Raw genomic sequence first — 20,999 nt, 5'->3', positions numbered from 1 at the left:
TTAGCACGCAGGGCGTTATGGCTTAAGTCTTGGTCTGCTGATGTGTCATCAAAATCTAAATTGTTGAACATCCCTTTCAAAGGAAAGACCCTATTCGGGCCTGCACTGAAAAAAATTATTTCAGACATCACTGGAGGGAAAGGCCCTGCCCTCCCTCAGGATAAAACAAATAAGATGAGGACCAAACAAAATAATTTTCGTTCCTTTCGGAACTACAAGGGTGGTCCCGCTTCAGCTTCCCCTGCAGCAAAGCAAGAGGGTAATTCTGTCCAATCCAAGTCAGTCTGGAGACCTAACCAGGCTTGGAACAAAGGTAAACAGGCCAAGAAGCCTGCTGCTGCCTCTAAGACAGCATGAAGGGGTAGCCCCCGATCCGGGACCGGATCTAGTAGGGAGCAGACTCTCTCTCTTTGCTCAGGCTTGGGCAAGAGATGTTCACGATTCCTGTGCTTTAGAAATTGTATCCCAAGGATATCTTCTGGACTTCAAAGACTCCCCCCCAAGGGGGAGATTTCACATATCTCAATTGTCTGCAAACCAGACAAAGAGAGAGGCGTTCTTACGTTGTGTAGAAGACCTACATACCATGGGAGTGATTCGCTCAGTTCCAAGAGCGGAACAAGGGCTAGGTTTTCACTCCAACCTGTTTGTGGTTCCCAAAAAAGAGGGAACTTTCAGACCAATCTTGGATCTCAAAATTCTAAACAAATTCCTCAAAGTACCATCTTTCAAGATGGAGACTATTTGACTATTCTTCCTCTGATCCAGGAGGGTCAATATATGACTACCGTGGACTTAAAGGATGCATATCTACACATCCCTATTCACAGAGATCATCATCAATTCCTCAGATTCGCCTTTCTGGACAGGCATTACCAGTTTGTGGCCCTTCCCTTCGGGTTGGCCACGGCTCCCAGAATTTTCACAAAGGTGCTAGAGTCCCTTTTGGCGGTTCTAAGACCGCGTGGTATAGCAGTGGAGCTTTATCTAGACGACATCTTAATTCAGGATTCAACTTTCCAGCTAGCCAAGTCTTACACGGACATCGTGTTGGCTTTTCTGAGATCTCACAGGTGGAAGATGAACATAAAAAAGAGTTCTCTCATCCCTCTCACAAGAGTTTCCTTCCTAGGGACTCTGATAGACTCGGTAGAAATGAAAATATTTCTGACGGAGGTCAGAAAATCAAAACTTTTAATCACATGCCGAGCTCTTCATTCCATTCCTCGGCCATCAGTGGCTCAGTGTATGGAGGTAATCGGACTTATGGTAGCGGCAATGGACATAGTTCCTTATGCCTGCCTATACCTCAGACCACTGCAACTATGCATGCTCAAACAGTGGAATGGGGATTATGCAGATTTATCTCCTCAACTGCATCTTGACCAAGAGACCAAAGATTCTCTTCTCTGGTGGTTGTCTCAGGACCACCTGTCTCAGGGAATGTGTTTCCGCAGGCCAGAGTGGCTCATAGTAACGACAGATGCCAGCCTGCTAGGCTGGGGTGCAGTCTGGAAATCCCTGAAAGCACAGGGCTTATGGTCTCGGGAGGAATCTCTCCTCCCGATAAACATTCTAGTACTGAGAGCGATATTCAATGCGCTTCAGGCGTGGCCTCAGCTAGCTGCGGCCAAATTCATCAGATTTCAGTCGGACAACATCACGACTGTAGCCTATATCAATCATCAAGGAGGAACACGGAGTTCTCTAGAAATGATGGAGGTAACCAAAATTATCCGATGGGCGGAGGATCACTCTTGCCATCTCTCAGAAATCCATATCCCAGGGGTAGAGAACTGGGAGGCGGATTTCCTAAGTCGTCAGACTTTTCATCCGGGGGAGTGGGAGCTCCATCTGGAGGTATTTGGCCAGCTGACTCAGCTATGGGGCACATCAGAATTGGATCTGATGGCATCCCGACAGAACGCCAAACTTCCGCGTTACGGGTCTAGGTCCCGGGATCCCCATGCCGTACTGATAGATGCTCTAGCAGTACCCTGGTCCTTCAAACTGGCTTCTGTATTTCCACCGTTTCCTCTACTCCCACGTCTGGTTGCCAGAATCAAGCAGGAGAGAGCTTCAGTAATTCTGATAGTGCCTGCGTGGCCACGCAGGACTTGGTATGCAGACCTGGTAGACATGTCATCTGTTCCACCGTGGACTCTGCCAATGAGGCAGGACCTTCTAATCCAAGGTCCGTTCAAGCATCCAAATCTAATTTCTCTGCGTCTGACTGCTTGGAGATTGAACGCCGGATTCTATCAAAGCGTGGTTTCTCTGAGTCGGTCATTGATACCCTGATTCAGGCTAGAAAGCCTGTCACCAGGAAAATCTATCATAAGATTTGGCACAAATATCTTTGTTGGTGTGAATCCAAGGGTTACTCATGGAGTAAGATTAGGATTCCTAGAATTTTGTCTTTTCTCCAAGAAGGATTGGAGAAGGGATTATCAGCTAGTTCCTTAAAGGGACAAATATCTGCTTTGTCTATTCTTTTACACAAACGTCTGGCAGATTTCCCAGACGTTCAAGCGTTTAGTCAGGCCTTGGTCAGGATCAAGCCTGTATTTAAACCTGTTGCTCCGCCATGGAGCATAAACGTGGTTCTTAAAGTTCTTCAAGGGGTTCCGTTTGAACATATGCATTCCATAGATATTAAGCTGCTATCTTGGAAAGTTTTGTTTTTAGTAGCTATCTCTTCGGCTCGAAGAGTTTCTGAGTTATCTGCTTTACAGTGTGACTCACCTTATCTTATTTTCCATGCAGATAAGGTGGTTTTACGTACCAAACCTGGATTCCTTCCTAAGGTTGTTTCTAATAGGAATATCAATCAGGAAATTGTTGTTCCTTCGCTGTGTCCTAATCCTTCTTCAAAGAAGGAACGTCTGTTGCACAATCTTGATGTGGTTCGTGCTTTAAAGTTCTACTTACAAGCAACCAAAGATTTCCGCCATACATCTTCATTGTTTGTTGTCTATTCTGGTAAGTGGAGAGGTCAAAAGGCTACGACTACCTCTCTTTCTTTTTGGTTGCAAAGTATCATCCGTATGGCTTATGAGACTGCTGGCCAGCAGCCTCCTGAAATAATCACTGCTCATTCTACTAGAGCAGTGGCTTTTAAAAATGAGGCTTCTGTTGAACAGATTTGCAAGGCGGCAACTTGCTTTTTCCAAATTTTTTTTTCATACTTTTTCCAAATTTTACAAATTCGATTCTTTTGCTTCTTCGGAGGCTATTTTTGTGAGAAAGGTTCTACAAGCAGTGGTGCCTTCTGTTTAAGGAACCTGCCTTGTCCCTCCCTTTATCCATGTCCTAAAGCTTTGGTATTGATATCCCACAAGTATGGATGAATCCGTGGACTCGATACATCTTACAAGAGAAAACAGAATTTATGCTTACCTGATAAATTTCTTTCTCTTGTGATGTATCGAGTCCACGGCCCGCCCTGTCTATTTAAGACAGGTAGTATATTCTTATTTAGAAAACTTCAGTCACCACTGCACCCTATAGTTTCTCCTTTTTCTTCCTAGCCTTCGGTCGAATGACTGGGGGGTGGAGCTAAGGGAGGAGCTATATAGACAGCTCTGCTGTGGGTGCTCTCTCTGCCACTTCCTGTAGGGAAGGAGAATATCCCACAAGTATGGATGAATCCGTGGACTCGATACATCACAAGAGAAAGAAATTTATCAGGTAAGCATAAATTCTGTTTTTCCCAACAACCACAGCTAACATGTTACTTTTATTTAATCAATATTTGAACAATTAATAAAATTTGGAAAATACATCTACAGACATAATTAAAAAAAAAAATAACAGGTATAATTTTTTTCTTTCTTTTTTTTTTAAATGTGATATTGATTTTTATAACAATTGGGCACATACCATATTACTAAATATGAATTTAGCATATGTATTCAGTGCCTTTATAAGTATAAAATAACTCAAAATGATATAAAAATATTTATTGTTCAAGTGATGAATTTTGTGAAGGTCTATAAATATTCTTGAAAGAATCTACATGAAAATCTTTCAATGCCCATTTTTGTGATAATTTTTTTGTTTGTTTTAACTAGATATTGACATTATAGAATTTTCTAATTCAAGTGTTTATTATCCTAATTTAATTTGTAATTTTTTTCTTTGATTGAAATTGCTTGGAAAACAACAACAAATAAATCCAACAATTTTGTATGCAAATTCAAACTAGACGCTAATTTTTAAAAACTAGTATTTTTCAAGGCATTAATTAAAAAAAAAAGAAGAAAAAAGAACTAACAGTGAAATGTTCTCTACAATTGTTTTTGTCTTTTTTTGTCTTTCCAGCTGAGTGGAGCGCTTCTTCAGATTTTTCTTCCATCGCTGGAGAAATAATAGTGGATAATCTCCAGTCTTTGAAATGTACTATCACAGGCCTCACGATGGTAAGTGCCAACTCTTTCAATTAAATCGTTTAACTTTCTAAATCATCCCGAGCTCTTGGCAAGAGTTAGAAAACACAATCTTTCTGGCAACAGTGGCAGATTGAACATCATTTGTCTTTGTATTTGTGAGCTTGAAAAAAAAAAATGAAATAGATAGAAGGAAAGTATTTTCAAACTTTTCAACAAAAAAGAAATCAGATCAAGCCGGCCACTTGTTAGGATTCAGACGTTTGCTGTGTAGATCAGAGATTAATCTTCAGAAGGATAAGAGGCGTCGGAGCCTTTCAAAAATAGATCCAGTACTTCCTAAAATAACAAATGTATATACAATGGAAAACCTTATAAATCAGCCGTATGCATATATAACGTAATCTCTTGCTTTCATGTGGAGATTTCAGGAATTTTCTTCTCATTATAGTTTGAAGAAGAGTATAGTCTCAGCTTCTCAAGTTTTCAGAAGCATAAATCCATTTGTCTACATGGCTGGAATTTTGTAAATACCCTTCTATCAGCACAGGGTTAAATGGTAAATACAGAAATTATTGTAAAAGGCAGAGTTTATCAACACCATTCATTTATCCCAGAACTCATGGCTGGAAGTATTTTGTTGCCTGAATAAAGGTGGAAGAGTTAAAATGTGTGATATACTGATTGACTCAAGCGGGAATACATCATTTTAAAATCAGAAAGTGAAAACTATGTAACATTAGACAGACAGATGGATAGATAGATAGATTTATAGATAGATCAATTTTGATTATTATTTTTTTTTACTTGGTGGCTCTCAGAAGTGAATTATTTACCTATGTTTTGCATTCCTATAACTTTTATCAGCTTATAACTAATACTAATAACCAACGAGATCTAAATTAGCTTGATCTTCTTCTTTCATAAATATGCATCTATTAAATGGACAATGCACTTCAAAAGGTAAACGTATTAGCAGGAAGTATCTATCAGCCGCACAGCTTTAGGGCTAGATTACAAATGGAGCTCTTTTTTGCACTCCCGCTTGCATGTTAACTTCACTAGACGAAGGCTTTTTGCATGCATCGGGTTGCGCTCCTATTACAAATTGAAAGTTTGTGCGGGTACGGAAACCCGATACTTGCAAAGAGTTGTACTTTGAATATCGCAACCATGTTAACATATTCTCCCATAACCTGATTGCGTTTATTCAAGTGCGCTAAACCCTACATGAATCATGAATATTTCACATTCTAATGTTCACCACATAGAATAAGATGTTCTATTATTCTTAAATAAATATTTCTATATATAGCTGATGATTTTTGGTAAATTATATATCGATATCAGTATATATATATATATATATATATATATATATATATATATATATATATATATATATATATATATATATATAGATGATTATATATAGGTATAGATAAATGCAGATATGTATAGGAATATCCATTTAAAAATACTTAGAACATATTCCCCTATGTGAAGAACATTGCAATGTGAAATATTCCAGTAAATACATGCTATAACACTTTATTAAATATAGGTATAAATATTGCATAAATATGATTTTTTATACATATATATTTTGCACTTAAATATATTTATATATATATATATATATATATATATATATATATATATACATATGTATTTATATGTGTATATATGTCTGTAAATACATATATAAACATATAAATACATAATACATCTGTACACACACACACACACACATATATATATACATATATATATATATATATATATATATACATACATGCATATACATATTTAGACATGTATATTTATGTATCTCTATGCTAAAGCCCTTTTCATGCCTTTTTTTTCTAAGACCTGAGACCTCATATCTTTGAGCCTTTATAACTTTTTAATAGAATTTTTTTAGATCATTTTTATCACATGCTGTTTACATTTTTTTATGTTTTTTGTGCAATTTCTTTCTAATTACACGGTGAGTCTACCGATCAACTCTAATTACGATTGGGAATATCACTCCTGGCCAGCAGGAGGAGGCAAAGAGCACCACAGCAAAGCTGTTAAAACCCCAGTCATTCTCTTTGCTTGTGTTGCAAGGAGGTGGTAAAGTTTAGGTGTCTGAAAGAAAATTTCTTCAATCAAGAGTTTATTATTTTAAAGCAGAGCAGGTTTGCCATGATCTTTTCTGGGGTTTAGCCGTAGTCCACGTCAGTCTCTTCAGTAGAGCAGTGGTGGCTTTTAAGCAATTCACGTACGTAACAATTAACCAGAGTCTGATGTCACGCTAACCCAACACATGCAGTGTTAATTTTGGCAGCAAATTTTTATTTAGTTTTTTACTAAAATGCCATTTTAGTTTTCTTCATAAATGGAAAGAGTCCACAGCTGCATTCATTACTTTTAGGAAATAAGAACCTGGCCACCAGGAGGAGGCAAAGACACCCCAGCCAAAACTTAAAAACTCCTCCCACTCCCCTCATTCCCCAGTCATTATTTGCCTTTCATCCAAGGAGGTTGGCAGAGAAGTGTCAGAAGTTTGTTTTGTCTCTTATGGAGGGTAGTACACTTTGACATGGAACAGGAGTTTTAAGTAATCCTGTCAGCCTCTCAGTGAGAGCCTGGATGAAAGTTAGAGTCCGGAGATGTAGGGAGAGTCTTTCTGTGAAACCATCCCGACTCATATTAACAGCCCCACAAGCAATCACGTTGTCGAACTTCACTTCGCTGCCTGCTTTCTTCTCTCAAGTCCATGGTGGAGGCGCTGCAACTAATCGTCACACTTGAAGGGCCATCTTCCTGTTCCACAGCGTAGATTCCGGTAAGATTGTTTCATGTTAAGATTGTTTTCCTGTAAGATACTATCCTGCAGGAATTATTAAGTATAAAGGATAGGGCCTCAGTGAGGCTCCTTTGGTTCTTGGAATCGAGGTTTAATATTTCCTGAGGGGGATTATTGAACAGGGGTTTTTGTAATCATGTTTGTTATGTGATTCAATCTGCTTATGTGTAGTGTATAACTGGGCTCTTGGCTTAGAACATAGGGGCCTTTGGAAGTTACGCAACCTTATGTTTGGGAGCGCTTTATTTGGATTGTATTGTTCACCTTGTGACTGGACGTGTTTATGTTCTGGTTTTCCATTTCCGCATTCCTGACCGTGTGGCGACTGAAAAATTCTGCTGGCGTCTGGTTCTAGGAGGTGGTGAGTGCCCTTAGCCATTGCGGGTGTCAGGTGCCGTTTAGATTTTTTTTTAGTCCATATTAAAATATTCTCTATCCAGTTATGGAGGATTCTGATGCTGAGACTTTTCATATTTCAGATTCAGATTCTTCGACTTGTGAAGAATGCAAATTGGCCCACGTTGACACAGGTCAATCAGTTATGTTTGATATGCTGTATTAGAGCACTTTGTTCCTCAGGCTCAGGGAATCAAGGGTCTGCTCAGCCTTCTGCCTCTGGGGGTTCTGTCCTCCGAGAGGTGAGTTCCCTACCACTCCCTACTTCTACACATGCGAATAACCCAGATTATGTTTATCCCTCCTTGCATCGTGGCTTGTTCCCCCCGGAAGTTGCAGCTCATTTTCGCTTTCACATATTTTTGGTGATTATGCGTCTGCAGAGCCCAGAAGTTTATTTGCGTTTGTGCTCATGCCAGGTCTCCCGGCCTTGGGTGGGCCTATACAGTTCCCTGTTGGTGTAGCTGTCCCTGAGTGTTGTGCCTTTCATTACAGAATAGCGCGCCTTTGTGCTTTAATCATACACGTATTCGAGTTATTAGAGGATCCTATCCTTAACAGATATGGGAATCCACAGTATTCTGCTTCAAATGGTTCACCTCATTAGACATGTGGGGATGGCACAATCTCCTGATTGTCGGTTTTTTAGATCCTTCCCAGTTTTTGTTGGAAGATCAGGGTTCCATTCGGCTGGTCCTGCGGGTATGCCTGTTTCTTCTTAGGGGGTTTGCCTAAGGGCTGCCTTATATTTTCTTTTATCTGGTTAGGATGACTTTTCTTTTGATTATATGCTTCCTTTGGGAACTATCTCTGGGATCGATTCTCGCTGTTACTTTTGTGGAAGTTGTTAAGGGACATGTTAGTCCTATGTTTTGTATGTTATTCTCTTCCCCTTTGAGGGAGGCTTTAGGCAGCGTGGCAGTTATGGTCCTGTTTGGGTTCAGATCTTCTGTCTCCTGTCCTGTTGACATGTGGCGCCTGTTCGGCCTGGCTGGTCTGGTCGAGGGGCCGAGTGCTTACTTTATTATTTATGTTTCTTGTTTTTATTTTACAAGTTTCAGCTAAGCATTCTAACAAGGACTCATGGGTCCGTGAGGCTGGAAGGATTGTTTCAGTCCTTATTAAGCCATCAAGTTGGTTGACTGGGTCAGCGATTTTTCGGTGCGTCACTCGTTTTGCTTCTGATTCTCTCGGGCCTAGAGTATTCTTCCTCACATGGGAGGATTGGAGGTTTAGTGCCTCCTTACCGCTGGTTTAAGGCGGTTTGGCATTCAAGAGGCTCTAGGAATTGTCCTGTTGGACGTGTTCCTTCCGGGGTTCTCTGTCGGTGAGACCTTTGGACTCCTCCATGCGGGTTAGGTCTCCTTTTGGGGCCCTGGGTTTCCCCTTGGGAAAGGATTGCTCTCTTCTTGAGACCCCTTGGATTTGTCCGTTCCTCCATGTGAGTGGGGTCTCCTTTGGGGACCTGAATTTCCCTTCAAGAGAGTTATTTTGGACTCTGCCTAGGAGCTTTTCCGGGCTGGGGATGCTCCACATCCTTGGTTTCAAGTGCTCCTCTGTCTCGTATGGTGATGTGGAGACTAGCTTTTGACCGAGTGACCTTGTCCTTGTGGTATTCCCTTGCTTGGGTCGTCTTGTGGCAGTCAAACGCCTATGGGCTCTAGTATCTTGGTTCGAGATGCCTTAGCTCCTTTGGAGCATTGGACTTTGGCATGGGGTGGTCTCATCCTTGGGTCAGGACTTGAGAGGTGTTCTCGTTCTCTGGGTTCCCCTGGATATTACATTACTATATCCCTGTAGGTCTGTTTCTATGTCAGACGGGGTGTTTAAATTTCCGGGATATTGTTTGTTTTAAACAATGGGGGGCTCGAACCTATAATCGCCCTGGTTCTTCTGGTTGCTGAGTCTTTTGATCAGTGGTTTTCCTTGTGGATCCCGTTCATGGTGTACTTTAATGTCTTAGAGGTAACTATGCTTCCTTGAAGCTGAAGGTCAAGAGTTCAGATCCAGCTGTGGCTATGTGCTCTTCATAATGCATGCCCTGCAAATATCTTTACTAAAGTACCATGAACCAGTCTTTTCAGGATCCAGGGCAGGTTCGGGGTTCTCCTGATCCGGGAATTTGGGCTATGACCTTTGGTCTGACTAGTAGATCTGGCCGATTGGCCAGATTTCCTGAGTGCCGCTATTCATTTGCTTTTCCTACGATAAATGAATGGTTTCCCTTGAACGGTTTGCTGAAGTAACCTGCTGGCTTTGTGGTTTTGCAGGCAAGGGGTTATAGGGCAAGCACTGCAGCTAATGCACCCTTCCGTGCGCTAGGTTTTCAGGGGATTCCTATCAGGTTTATCTGCGTTGGAGCGTGTTCTCTTATTTGGCCAGTGGCCTTGTGCCTCGTGGGCAGGTGCTCTGTCTATAATGGTCCCTTTTTCTTAGGTGGGGGGCTTGTTCTCCTATGGAGGCCTTCTTTAGGACTTTTCCTAGAATCACGGGATGGAACAGAGGGTTTAACCTATTTGGAGAGAGGCATGCTCTCTGGGTTGTTCTGTTCTTTCTGGTGTCTTGGACTCCGCGTCGAGAGCACTGTTGCTAGACTCTTCTAGGTCTTTGGCCTTGTCAACTGTCTTATGGAGTCTCGGGGGGGGGGGGTTCACGAGCACTATGGAATGGCTGAAGCTGTTTTTTCCGCTCTTGTGAGCGGGTACTGGGGTTCTTCTATTCCCCTGTTCCGGACCTACTGACGCTTGGGCCGGCTAGGAGTAGGTCCTGAGATTGTTCTTCCACAGGGGTGTAAGGGACTAGTTGTGGTTCTATACTTCGCCACTTTTGGGACCTATGTGTCGGTCTGACGGCTGGGATTGCCTAGAGGGTGCCCTCTGTTTTGGAGTTTTGTTTTTGTCCAATCCAATATCTGGTGTGGCCGCATTTTACTTCTTAGTAAAGTTTTCTGACTCAGGTGTTTACCTTGTCTAAGTCTGCTACACGTATTGTGTTGAATACTTCAGTGCTGACGACTTGAGGATAACTTTTTCTGTTGTCGTTTTGGTGCTTCCACTCAACGTGGAGAGTAGAAATCGCTGTTCAGAAGCCCGATCCTAGACCTTGTGTTATGTTGGTCTGGGCGTTGCCTCCCCTTATTGTTTTGGACCCATTTGGGTCTTTATGAGCTGGGCTCATTCTAGGGGTCTCCTTTATGGAATTTTGTGGTGTTCTTTCGATTTCCTTTGGTCTATTTTTATTTTTTTTCTTGCCCTGTCTCTTTGGGGGTTTTGGGCTGGTGTTCCCTTTGCTAGTAAGGGGTGTGTGGTTGGGGTCCGACCGCTGGGCGACGGTGTCTCCTGGAGGACTATTGGCTCAGTTGAGTCTGATTTTGCGGTCTCTAGCTAGGCTTCCGGACTCTCTGTGGGACAGTGTCCTTGGGGCTTTTTCCTTTCAATGTCCTTGACTTCGGACGAAGCTGGGTTTTGTTGAAGGCCTGGTGCCTTCAGAATGGACCACCTCTTGTACCCTCCCGTCTTGGCATTCAGTGTCCTCTATAGCTTGGGTATTTTTTTCCCAAATGTAATGAATGCAGCTGTGGACTCTTTCCATGTATAAAGAAAAACATAAATTATGCTTACCTGATAATTTTCTTTTCTTCAGATGGAAAGAGTCCACAGCTCCCCACCTGTATTTTTTATGTGGGGTGTCTGTATTTTTATTCTTCTCGCACCTTTTTCCCCCTGAAATTTCTTCTACTGTTCCTTGTTCCTCGGCAGAATGACTGGGGGATGAGGGGAGTGTGAGGAGTATTTAAGCCTTTGGCTGGGGTGTCTTTGTCTCCTCCTGGTGGCCAGGTTCTTATTTCCCAAAAGTAATTAATGCAGCTGTGGACTTTTTCCATCTGAAGAAAAGAAAATGATCAGGTAAGCATAATTTATGTTTTTAGCTATAGTTTAGTAATCTGAATTGTTTTAGTTTTAGTCGAATTTTAGTCGACTAAAATCGTACTGGCGATTTTAGTTGACTATAATTCGACTAAAACTAAAATATAATGGGTTAAATTGTGCATTATTTAAGAATTTCCAATCCAAACTCATTATATATATACTCCTGGATTAAAAATCTAATAACATGTTATAATTTATGGTATTAAGGTTTGAACATGCAAAGAATACACAGACACAGATTTAGCCGTTGTGGTGACGTCTTTATAAATAAAAGCAAGTTTCATAAACAAACAATAATATTGCTTTTTGAATTTTGACAAACAGTAGTGCAACTGCAATGCCATTACACATAATATTACCTGTATATTAAACCTTTTAACAGTTCAAGTAACTTGTTAACCGTACACAACAAAACAATTCTGCAGCCAGCTAGTGCTACAAGACAGCATCAAAGGCACAGACAGCTTAACTATTAAAGTAATTAACCAATACTCGAGGGTAATGCTTATTTCTATAATAAGAATCAGTTACTAACTGTTCACATCTTCACACAGTTTATGATTTCAAATTTCAACAGTTCTAATTCTCAGATACATTCAAAGAAAAAGTGCAGAGGATACAAATACAATGCCAGCAGCCATACTGTGTGGAACTATATCAATCACCACTTATTATAACTCCTCTCTCTGTCTCAGCATTGACACTAAGGGGTATATTTATCAAGCTCCGTATAGACCGCTGCTCCATAACTTGTCCGCCTGCTCTGAGATGGCGGACAGAAATCAACCCAATCGAATACGATCGGGTTGATTGACACCCCCTGCTAGCACAAATCTGCAGGTGGTGGTATTGCACCACCAGCAGTTCACAAGAATACATAAAGCATACGCTGTCGGCATTTATTGATATGCGGCGGACATGATACGCTACTTTGTATCATGTCTGCTCGCACGTTGATAAATAGGCCCCTAGAGGTAAATATGTATCACACTAAGAACACACCATTAACTTACAATGAAATGCATATTGTTGCTATAGGAAGTGCTGTCAATACAGCAGAGAATACTATTCAGTGCTAAATTTGACAGCAAGTGAGCACCTATAGCTAGCTACTAGGGCTGGATTTACATTTCTGGCAGTGGCACCACATCGTGGATAGGTGTAAGGTAGGGCGGTAAAGGGGTGTCGTCGCTCAAACCAGGGGGGTGTGCGGTTACCGCTGTCCAATCCAGGCTAAAGATCCAAACAAGCACATGAGGAAATCGGCGTACACTGTTGGTGTGGTGCCAACCAAAAAAAGGAGCTGAGCCTGCCCCAAAATATGAACAAAAAAAGAGCAGCACTCCAACAAAAATACTTAGAATAAAAGAAAACATCTTTATTACACAGGTTAAAACCAGCACAAAAAATGGCAAAAGAACAGAGGGAGGAGGAGGTAGAATCCTGACATGTTTCGTGCCTGATGGCACTTAATCATAGGATGACTCGATATTTGCAGAACACACCCCTATAAAAGAATTTTGTTAAAGACTCCAGTGTAGCCAGACATTTTAATGGGTATCACTTGACTAATGAACCTAAATTTAGTGTTAAGGTTATAGATTTAGCTAAGAAGCCCATTAGGGGTGGTAACATCAGTAAAATCCTTTCTAAAAAAGAATTATATTGGATTTGGAAGTTGAATACCAGGACGCCCTTAGGGCTCAACAAGAAATGGGATATAAGCTACTTTGTTGAATAGGGATGCTTATATGGTGTAATACTTTTAGTAGTTGTTTCCTGCAAAGATACATTCCCAGGGTCCAATATGGACTGTAATAGGTGCATTTAATAAGGGTTGACTTTAGTTTTGAAGTTGCTTTTGAGTCGTCATAGGAAAGTGTAATATGAATTTCATCCTGAGGTGGGTTGGATCAATTAAAATAGCTCTCCTTTGTTAATTAGATGTTTAAACTTTAGAATTATTTAGGTTTTCCCATCAGGGGAGTGTCTAATATAACCATTCCATCTAATATTATGTTCTATGAAATCTTTTTTTTTTTTTTTTTTTTACTTTTCAAAGAGCTTTATTAAGAGATAATTTGATCTTTTACAGCAAATATAAAGTCAGCAAGTCAAACAAAATGTAAATACATATAAATATACTGCAAGTTGCTTCTTGTTAGATAAACCAAGTCCTTTTTTTTTTTTCTGTGATTTCACTCATTCAGCAGTTCATATAAAAAAGCAGGACATATGGGCTGTATTTGCTGATGTTCTATGAAATGTATGGTGTTTTAAAAAAAAAAAAAAAATTCAAGTGTACTTTGATTTAAATTTATAAAAACATACTGAAACAAAACTTAAAAGGCATACAAAAATTTCTTTTACAAATTAGATATAATACTCAAGCATGTAGTGTTTTGTATATGTACATGCACATGTATTATTATTATTATTATTATTATCGGTTATTTGTAGAGCGCCAACAGATTCTGCAGCGCTAATATATCAATTTGTGCACAAGTATAGTTGCAACCATAAATGTTAATTCTGTTTCTACTTTCCGTGTATAAATTGTGGTCATAATTGCGGCGGAAGTGCTGGATTATTATTATCATTTCATTAAATATTTTGAAAATACATATTAGTGTTTGACAATTCCAGCACAACCTGATCACACATGACTATACCTTTTAGTGATTTGTTACTGTCAAAAGATGTCAGACAGTAACAATAGCGTCTCACTCTATCTCAATCTCTAACAGTCAGGCGGAGCTCCAAGGAAAGGGGAAGTTCAGGTGACGTCCCTCCCTCTCGTCAACTAAATTAACACTGGTCACACGTTAAATTTGATTGCACTCAAGTGAACGCAATTTCTTTCAACTAATACAAACGCTATTTCCTTTGCACACAAAAAGCAGAGAAATTCCCTATATCGCTTGCACGCTACAGTTAGTGCGACACTCGTGTACTAGCCCTTAGTTGTAAGAATACAACTTATAGTTGTAATTTAAACTTAAACTTCTTAAACTTAAAGCAATTTCCACATTGTTAAATGCTGTTCTGTCATATGAATAATCGAAAGTTTTTCATACTTTATTCCATTCATTTCTATACAGTTAAATTGTGAATTGTAAGACTGTATAGCTTACGAGAACATAGCACTATGCGCAACTTTAGAATTATGGTACTTTTATAGAAAGTGTTAACTACATTTTACGTTAAAGTAGACATAAAACAAGAAAATGGTTGTTTGCAAAAATGGGCGCAGGGTTAGACCTCAATATTTAAAAAAAAAAATAATAGCTGACTAAGAAATATGTCTCTTTTTTAAAAAAAAAAAAATATATATATATATATGTTTTCCATCTCATTCCCGTAACATTCACATATATAGTGATGAGAGAACTAAAAGATTACTGAGGTTTTGTCATTCGGTTCTGCAGCAACAGATGTGGAATTACATCAGTTTAAAGTCAGGACTAAAGTTTTGGTTCCTAACTTATCCTTTAAGGAAATCACTGTCTTCACTGCATGATATCATCTAGCTATTGGAAACATTTGGGTGATTGATATACTGTGCTACATTTATAATATAGTACTCAAGCCCCATGACTTCCTAAGTCAAAGCTAATGTCTTCCTCAATGTGTATCCATTCTGCTCAAGGGCTGACCTACTCATATTGATGATTAAATGTTGCATGACTAATGTTTAATCTGAGCATCAGTCTGCCTTGATTCTTTTTTAATTTCCCTTGAAAAAGATATGCACTGGGTATATTACACATCTTTAAACCACTTTAGTTTCATTTTTATTATAGAAAACAAAGTTATACTTAAAGGGGCAGTTAAATTCATGATTCAATTAGATCATGCAATTTTAAGCAACTTTCCATTATACTTCTACTATCTAGTTTGGTTTGTCCTCTTGGTATCCTTTGTTGAAAAGCATGCCTAGATAGGCTCAGGAACAGTAATAAACAAATAACATATATGTCAGCAAAGGATACTAACCGCTAGATTTAGAGTTTTGCTGGTAACGACCCGCGTAGCTAACGCTGGCTTTTTTCTGGCCGCACCTTTAAAATAACTCTGGTATTGAGAGTCCACAGAATGGCTGCGTTAGGCTCCAAAAAAGGAGCGTAGAGCATATTTAACACCACTGCAACTCTCGATACCAGAGTTGCTTACGGAAGCGACCAGCTTCAAAAACGTGCTCGTGCACGATTCCCCCATAGAAAACAATGGGGCTGTTTGAGCTGAAAAAAAACCTAACACCTGCAAAAAAGCCGCGTTCAGCTCCTAACGCAGCCCCATTGTTTGCTATGGGGAAACACTTCCTATGTCTGCACCTAACACCCTAACATGTACCCCGAGTCTAAACACCCCTAACCTTACACTTATTAACCCCTAATCTGCCGCCCCCACTATCGCTGACCCCTGCATATTATTATTAACCCCTAATCTGCCGCTCCGTAAACCGCCGCTACTTACATTATCCCTATGTACCCCTAATCTGCTGCCCTAACATCGCTGACCCCTATATTATATTTATTAACCCCTAATCTGCCCCCCACAATGTCGCCTCCACCTGCCTACACTTATTAACCCCTAATCTGCCGAGCGGACCGCACCGCTATTCTAATAAAGTTATTAACCCATAATCCGCCTCACTAACCCTATAATAAATAGTATTAACCCCTAATCTGCCCTCCCTAACATCGCCGACACCTACCTTCAAACATTAGCCCCTAATCTGCCGACTGGAGCTCACCGCTATTCTAATAAATGTATTAACCCCTAAAGCTAAGTCTAACCCTAACACTAACACCCCCCTAAGTTAAATATAATTTAAATCTAACGAAATTAATTAACTCTTATTCAATAAATTATTCCTATTTAAAGCTAAATACTTACCTGTAAAATAAATCCTAATATAGCTACAATATAAATTATAATTATATTATAGCTATTTTAGGATTAATATTTATTTTACAGGTAACTTTGTATTTATTTTAACCAGGTACAATAGCTATTAAATAGTTAAGAACTACTTAATAGCTAAAATAGTTAAAATAATTACAAAATTACCTGTAAAATAAATCCTAACCTAAGTTACAATTAAACCTAACACTACACTATCAATAAATTAATTAAATAAAATACCTACAATTACCTACAATTAAACCTAACACTACACTATCAATAAATTAATTAAATACAATATCTACAAATAAATACAATGAAATAAACTAACTAAAGTACAAAAAATAAAAAAGAACTAAGTTACAAAAAATAAAAAAATATTTACAAACATCAGAAAAATATTACAACAATTTTAAACTAATTACACCTACTCTAAGCCCCCTAATAAAATAACAAAGACCCCAAAAATAAAAAAATGCCCTACCCTATTCTAAATTACTAAAGTTCAAAGCTCTTTTACCTTACCAGCCCTGAACAGGGCCCTTTGCGGGGCATGCCCCAAAGAATTCAGCTCTTTTGAATTACAACCCACCACCCACATACCCCTAATCTAACCCAAACCCCCCTTAAATAAACCTAACACTAAGCCCCTGAAGATCTTCCTACCTTGTCTTCACCATGCCAGGTATGACCGATCGTTCCAGGCTCCGAAATCTTCATCTAAGCCCAAGCGGGGGCTAGACATCCATCATCCGATGGCTGAAGAAGTCCAGAAGAGGCTCCAAAGTCTTCATCCTATCCGGGAAGAAGAGTAGATCCGGACCGGCAACCATCTTCTTCCAAGCGGCATCTTCTATCTTCATCCGATGAGGACCGGCTCCATCTTGAAGACCTCCACCGCGGACCCATCTTCTCCCGACGACGACTTCCCGACGAATGACGGTTCCTTTAAGGGACGTCATCCAAGATGGCGTCCCTCGAATTCCGATTGGCTGATAGGATTCAATCAGACAATCGGAATTAAGGTAGGAAAATTCTGATTGGCTGATGGAATCAGCCAATCAAGATCAAGTTCAATCCGATTGGCTGATTCAATCAGCCAATCAGATTGAGCTCACATTCTATTGGCTGTTCCGATCAGCCAATAGAATGCGAGCTCAATCTGATTGGGTTTAATTGTAGGTAATTGTAGGTATTTTATTTAATTTATTTATTGATAGTGTAGTGTTAGTTTTAATTGTAACTTAGGTTAGGATTTATTTTACAGGTAATTTTGTAATTATTTTAACTATTTTAGCTATTAAATAGTTCTTAACTATTTAATAGCTATTGTACCTGGTTAAAATAAATACAAAGTTACCTGTAAAATAAATATTAATCCTAAAATAGCTATAATATAATTATATTTTATATTGTAGCTATATTAGGGTTTATTTTAAGGTAAGTATTTAGCTTTAAATAGGAATAATTTATTTAATAAGAGTTAATTTATTTTGTTAGATTTAAATTATATTTAACTTAGGGGGGTGTTAGTGTTAGGGTTAGACTTAGCTTTAGCGGTTAATCCATTTATTAGAATAGCGGCGAGATTCGGTCGGCAGATTAGGGGTTAATAATTGAAGTTAGGTGTCGGCGATGTTAGGGAGGGCAGATTAGGGGTTAATACTATTTATTATAGGGTTATTGAGGCGGGAGTGAGGCGGATTAGGGGTTAATAACTTTATTATAGTAGCGGTGAGATCCGCTCGGCAGATTAGGGGTTAATAAGTGTAGGCAGGTGGAGGCAACGTTGAGGGGGGCAGATTAGGGGTTAATAAATATAATATAGGGGTCGGCGGTGTTAGGGGCGGCAGATTAGGGGTACATAGCTATAATGTAGCTGGCGGCGGCATGCGGACGGCAGATTAGGGGTTAATAAGTGTAGGTAGCTGGCGGCGACGTTGAGGGGGGCAGGTTAGGGGTTAATAAATATAATATAGGGGTCGGCGGTGTTAGGGGCAGCAGATTAGGGGTACATAAGGATAACGTAGGTGGCGGTCGGCAGATTAGGGGTTAAAAAAATGTAATCGAGTGTCGGCGATGTGGGGGGGGGGCTCGGTTTAGGGGTACATAGGTAGTTTATGGGTGTTAGTGTACTTTAGAGTACAGTAGTTAAGAGCTTTATGAACCGGCGTTAGCCCAGAAAGCTCTTAACTACTGACTTTTTTCTGCGGCTGGAGTTTTGTCGTTAGATTTCTAACGCTCACTTCAGACACGACTCTAAATACCGGAGTTAGGAAGATCCCATTGAAAAGATAGGATACGCAATTGACGTAAGGGGATCTGCGGTATGGAAAAGTCGCGGCTGAAAAGTGAGGGTTAGACCCTTTCCTGACTGACTCCAAATACCGGCGGTAGCCTAAAACCAGTGTTAGGAGCCTCTGACGCTGGTTTTCACGGCTACCGCCAAACTCCAAATCTAGGCCTAAGAGAATAAAGCAACTTGTTAGGTGTTTCATTTGTCTGGCACGCTAACGTTAGCACATACGTGATTTAGAAATGTGTCTTTGCTAATTTGCGTTTATACTACATATTGAAAGTAAATGTGACCGCATAAGCCCAAATTAAATTTGCGCTCAACTGTTTAGCGCGACTGAAGAACTCGCTTAAAGGGTTAGGGCAAAAAAAGTTGCACTAAACACAACATAAATACATTAAAAAATACATGTACATTCATATAATTAATTAAAAAAAGTTATGAGTTCAAAGGTATATGTTATATGACAAGGTGTTTGCAAAGAATATGTATATATAAATACACACACACACATATCAAAGCCCTTTCCCCTCAAATACCTCAAAACAATACAAATCATTTTTAATCAATAGTAAAATTCAGTGAAGTGTGTTTTTACTGTAAATATTTTACATTGCAATGTTCTTCACATAAGGGAAAATATTCTTTGTAATTTTAAATATATACTCCAATCTGGCTCTCAGGCAGAATGGCTTTGAAAGTTTAAAGGGACAGTCTACTCAAGAATGTTTATTGTTTAACACCTTAGTGACCACAGAATTTTTCAATTTTCTGACCGTTTTGGGACCAAGGCTATTTTTACATTTCTGCAGTGTTTGTGTTTAGCTGTAATTTTCCTCTTACTCATTTACTGTACCCACACATATTATATACCGTTTTCTCGCCATTAAATGGACTTTCTAAAGATACCATTATTTTCATCATATCTTATAATTTACTATAAAAAAATATATAAAATATGATGAAAAAATTGTAAAAACCACACTTTTTCTAACTTTGACCCCCAAAATCTGTTACACATCTAAAACAACCAAAAAACACCCATGCTTAAATTTTGACCTGAGTTTAGAAAAAAAAACAATGTTTACATGTTCTTTGCTTTTTTTGCGAGTTATGGGGCAATAAATAAAAATAAAATAATAAAAATAATTATTTATACATATATATATATATATATATATATATATATATATATATATATATATATATATATATATATATATATTCTGCTGTGTATGATCCCCCCTTAACCCCTCAACCTCATTGATCCCCCCAAAGAGCTCTCTATCCCTCCCCCCACTAACTATTTTCCACCATTTTGGATACTGGAAGCTGTCTGCCAGTACCCACTTTGCATTTAAATGTGTGTGTTTTTTTAAAAAAATAACCACTGTTTTTCTGTAGTGTAGCTGCCCCCCTCCATACCCTCCCCCTCCCAGACCTATTTTTAAAAATGATTCCCCCCCTCCTCTCCCACCCAAAACCGCCACCCACCACCCTCTACCACCACTTTAAAAATTTTAATACCGGATCACGGGCTCTCTCTGCATCGGTGTGCCAAAAAAGGTATTGCAGTGATGCCTCAATATTGAGGCATCACTGCAATACCGTAAAAGCTGCTGGAAGCGATTGGGATCACTTTCAGAGCTTTAAACCCCAGAGGATGTGCCAGGCATGTCCTTGGTCATTAAAGGGACAGTCAACTCAAATTTTCAAATAGGTAATTCCTATAAAGTTGCTAACGATTCTTATTTTTCACTATAGCCTAATTTAGTAGCCTAAATCGTTTCTAAGCATTTGTACTTACTTTTTTCTCTTGTGGCTTTTAAAATGCCCGCCTGCCCCCACCCATATTTCGTCATCAGGATCTTCACGATCTTCATTGTCCCTCTCTAACTCTGCTAATTCTCGTCCGTCCACACTCCCGTGATTTGCGCATGTGCAGTGCGCCGCTAACGCTGTAGGGGGAAGGTTTTAAAAGGGAACTCTAAATCTAAATGTCCAATGGAGGACGTGTCTGGGGCGTCCTTGGTTGTTAAGTGGTTAAAAAGATAGATAATCTCTTTAGTACCCTTTTCCCAGTTTTGCATAATAAACATGGATATTTTAATATACTTTTTGGCTCTGTGATTACTTTGTATCTAGGCCTTTGCAGACTGTGCCCTTATTTCAGTTCTTTTGACAAACTTGCATTTTAGGTAATCAGTACTGACTCCTAGGTAACTCCA

General features: G+C 39.4%; 1 protein-coding gene across 1 annotated transcript in view; it reads left to right on the top strand.

Moving 5' to 3' along the window:
- Positions 1-20,999, top strand: part of ANKFN1 (ankyrin repeat and fibronectin type III domain containing 1) — an 899,573-nt gene that overhangs the window by 374,576 nt on the left and 503,998 nt on the right. The window contains exon 5 of the mRNA XM_053708167.1: positions 4,324-4,421. Coding sequence (XP_053564142.1) covers positions 4,324-4,421 — 98 coding nt within the window. The remainder of the gene's footprint in view (positions 1-4,323; positions 4,422-20,999) is intronic.

Source organism: Bombina bombina, chromosome 1, assembly GCF_027579735.1.
Source record: "Bombina bombina isolate aBomBom1 chromosome 1, aBomBom1.pri, whole genome shotgun sequence".
Classification (NCBI taxonomy): Eukaryota; Metazoa; Chordata; class Amphibia; order Anura; family Bombinatoridae; genus Bombina; species Bombina bombina.
The sequence above is the reverse complement of the archived record's forward strand: the minus strand, read 5'-3'. Positions and strand labels throughout refer to the sequence as shown.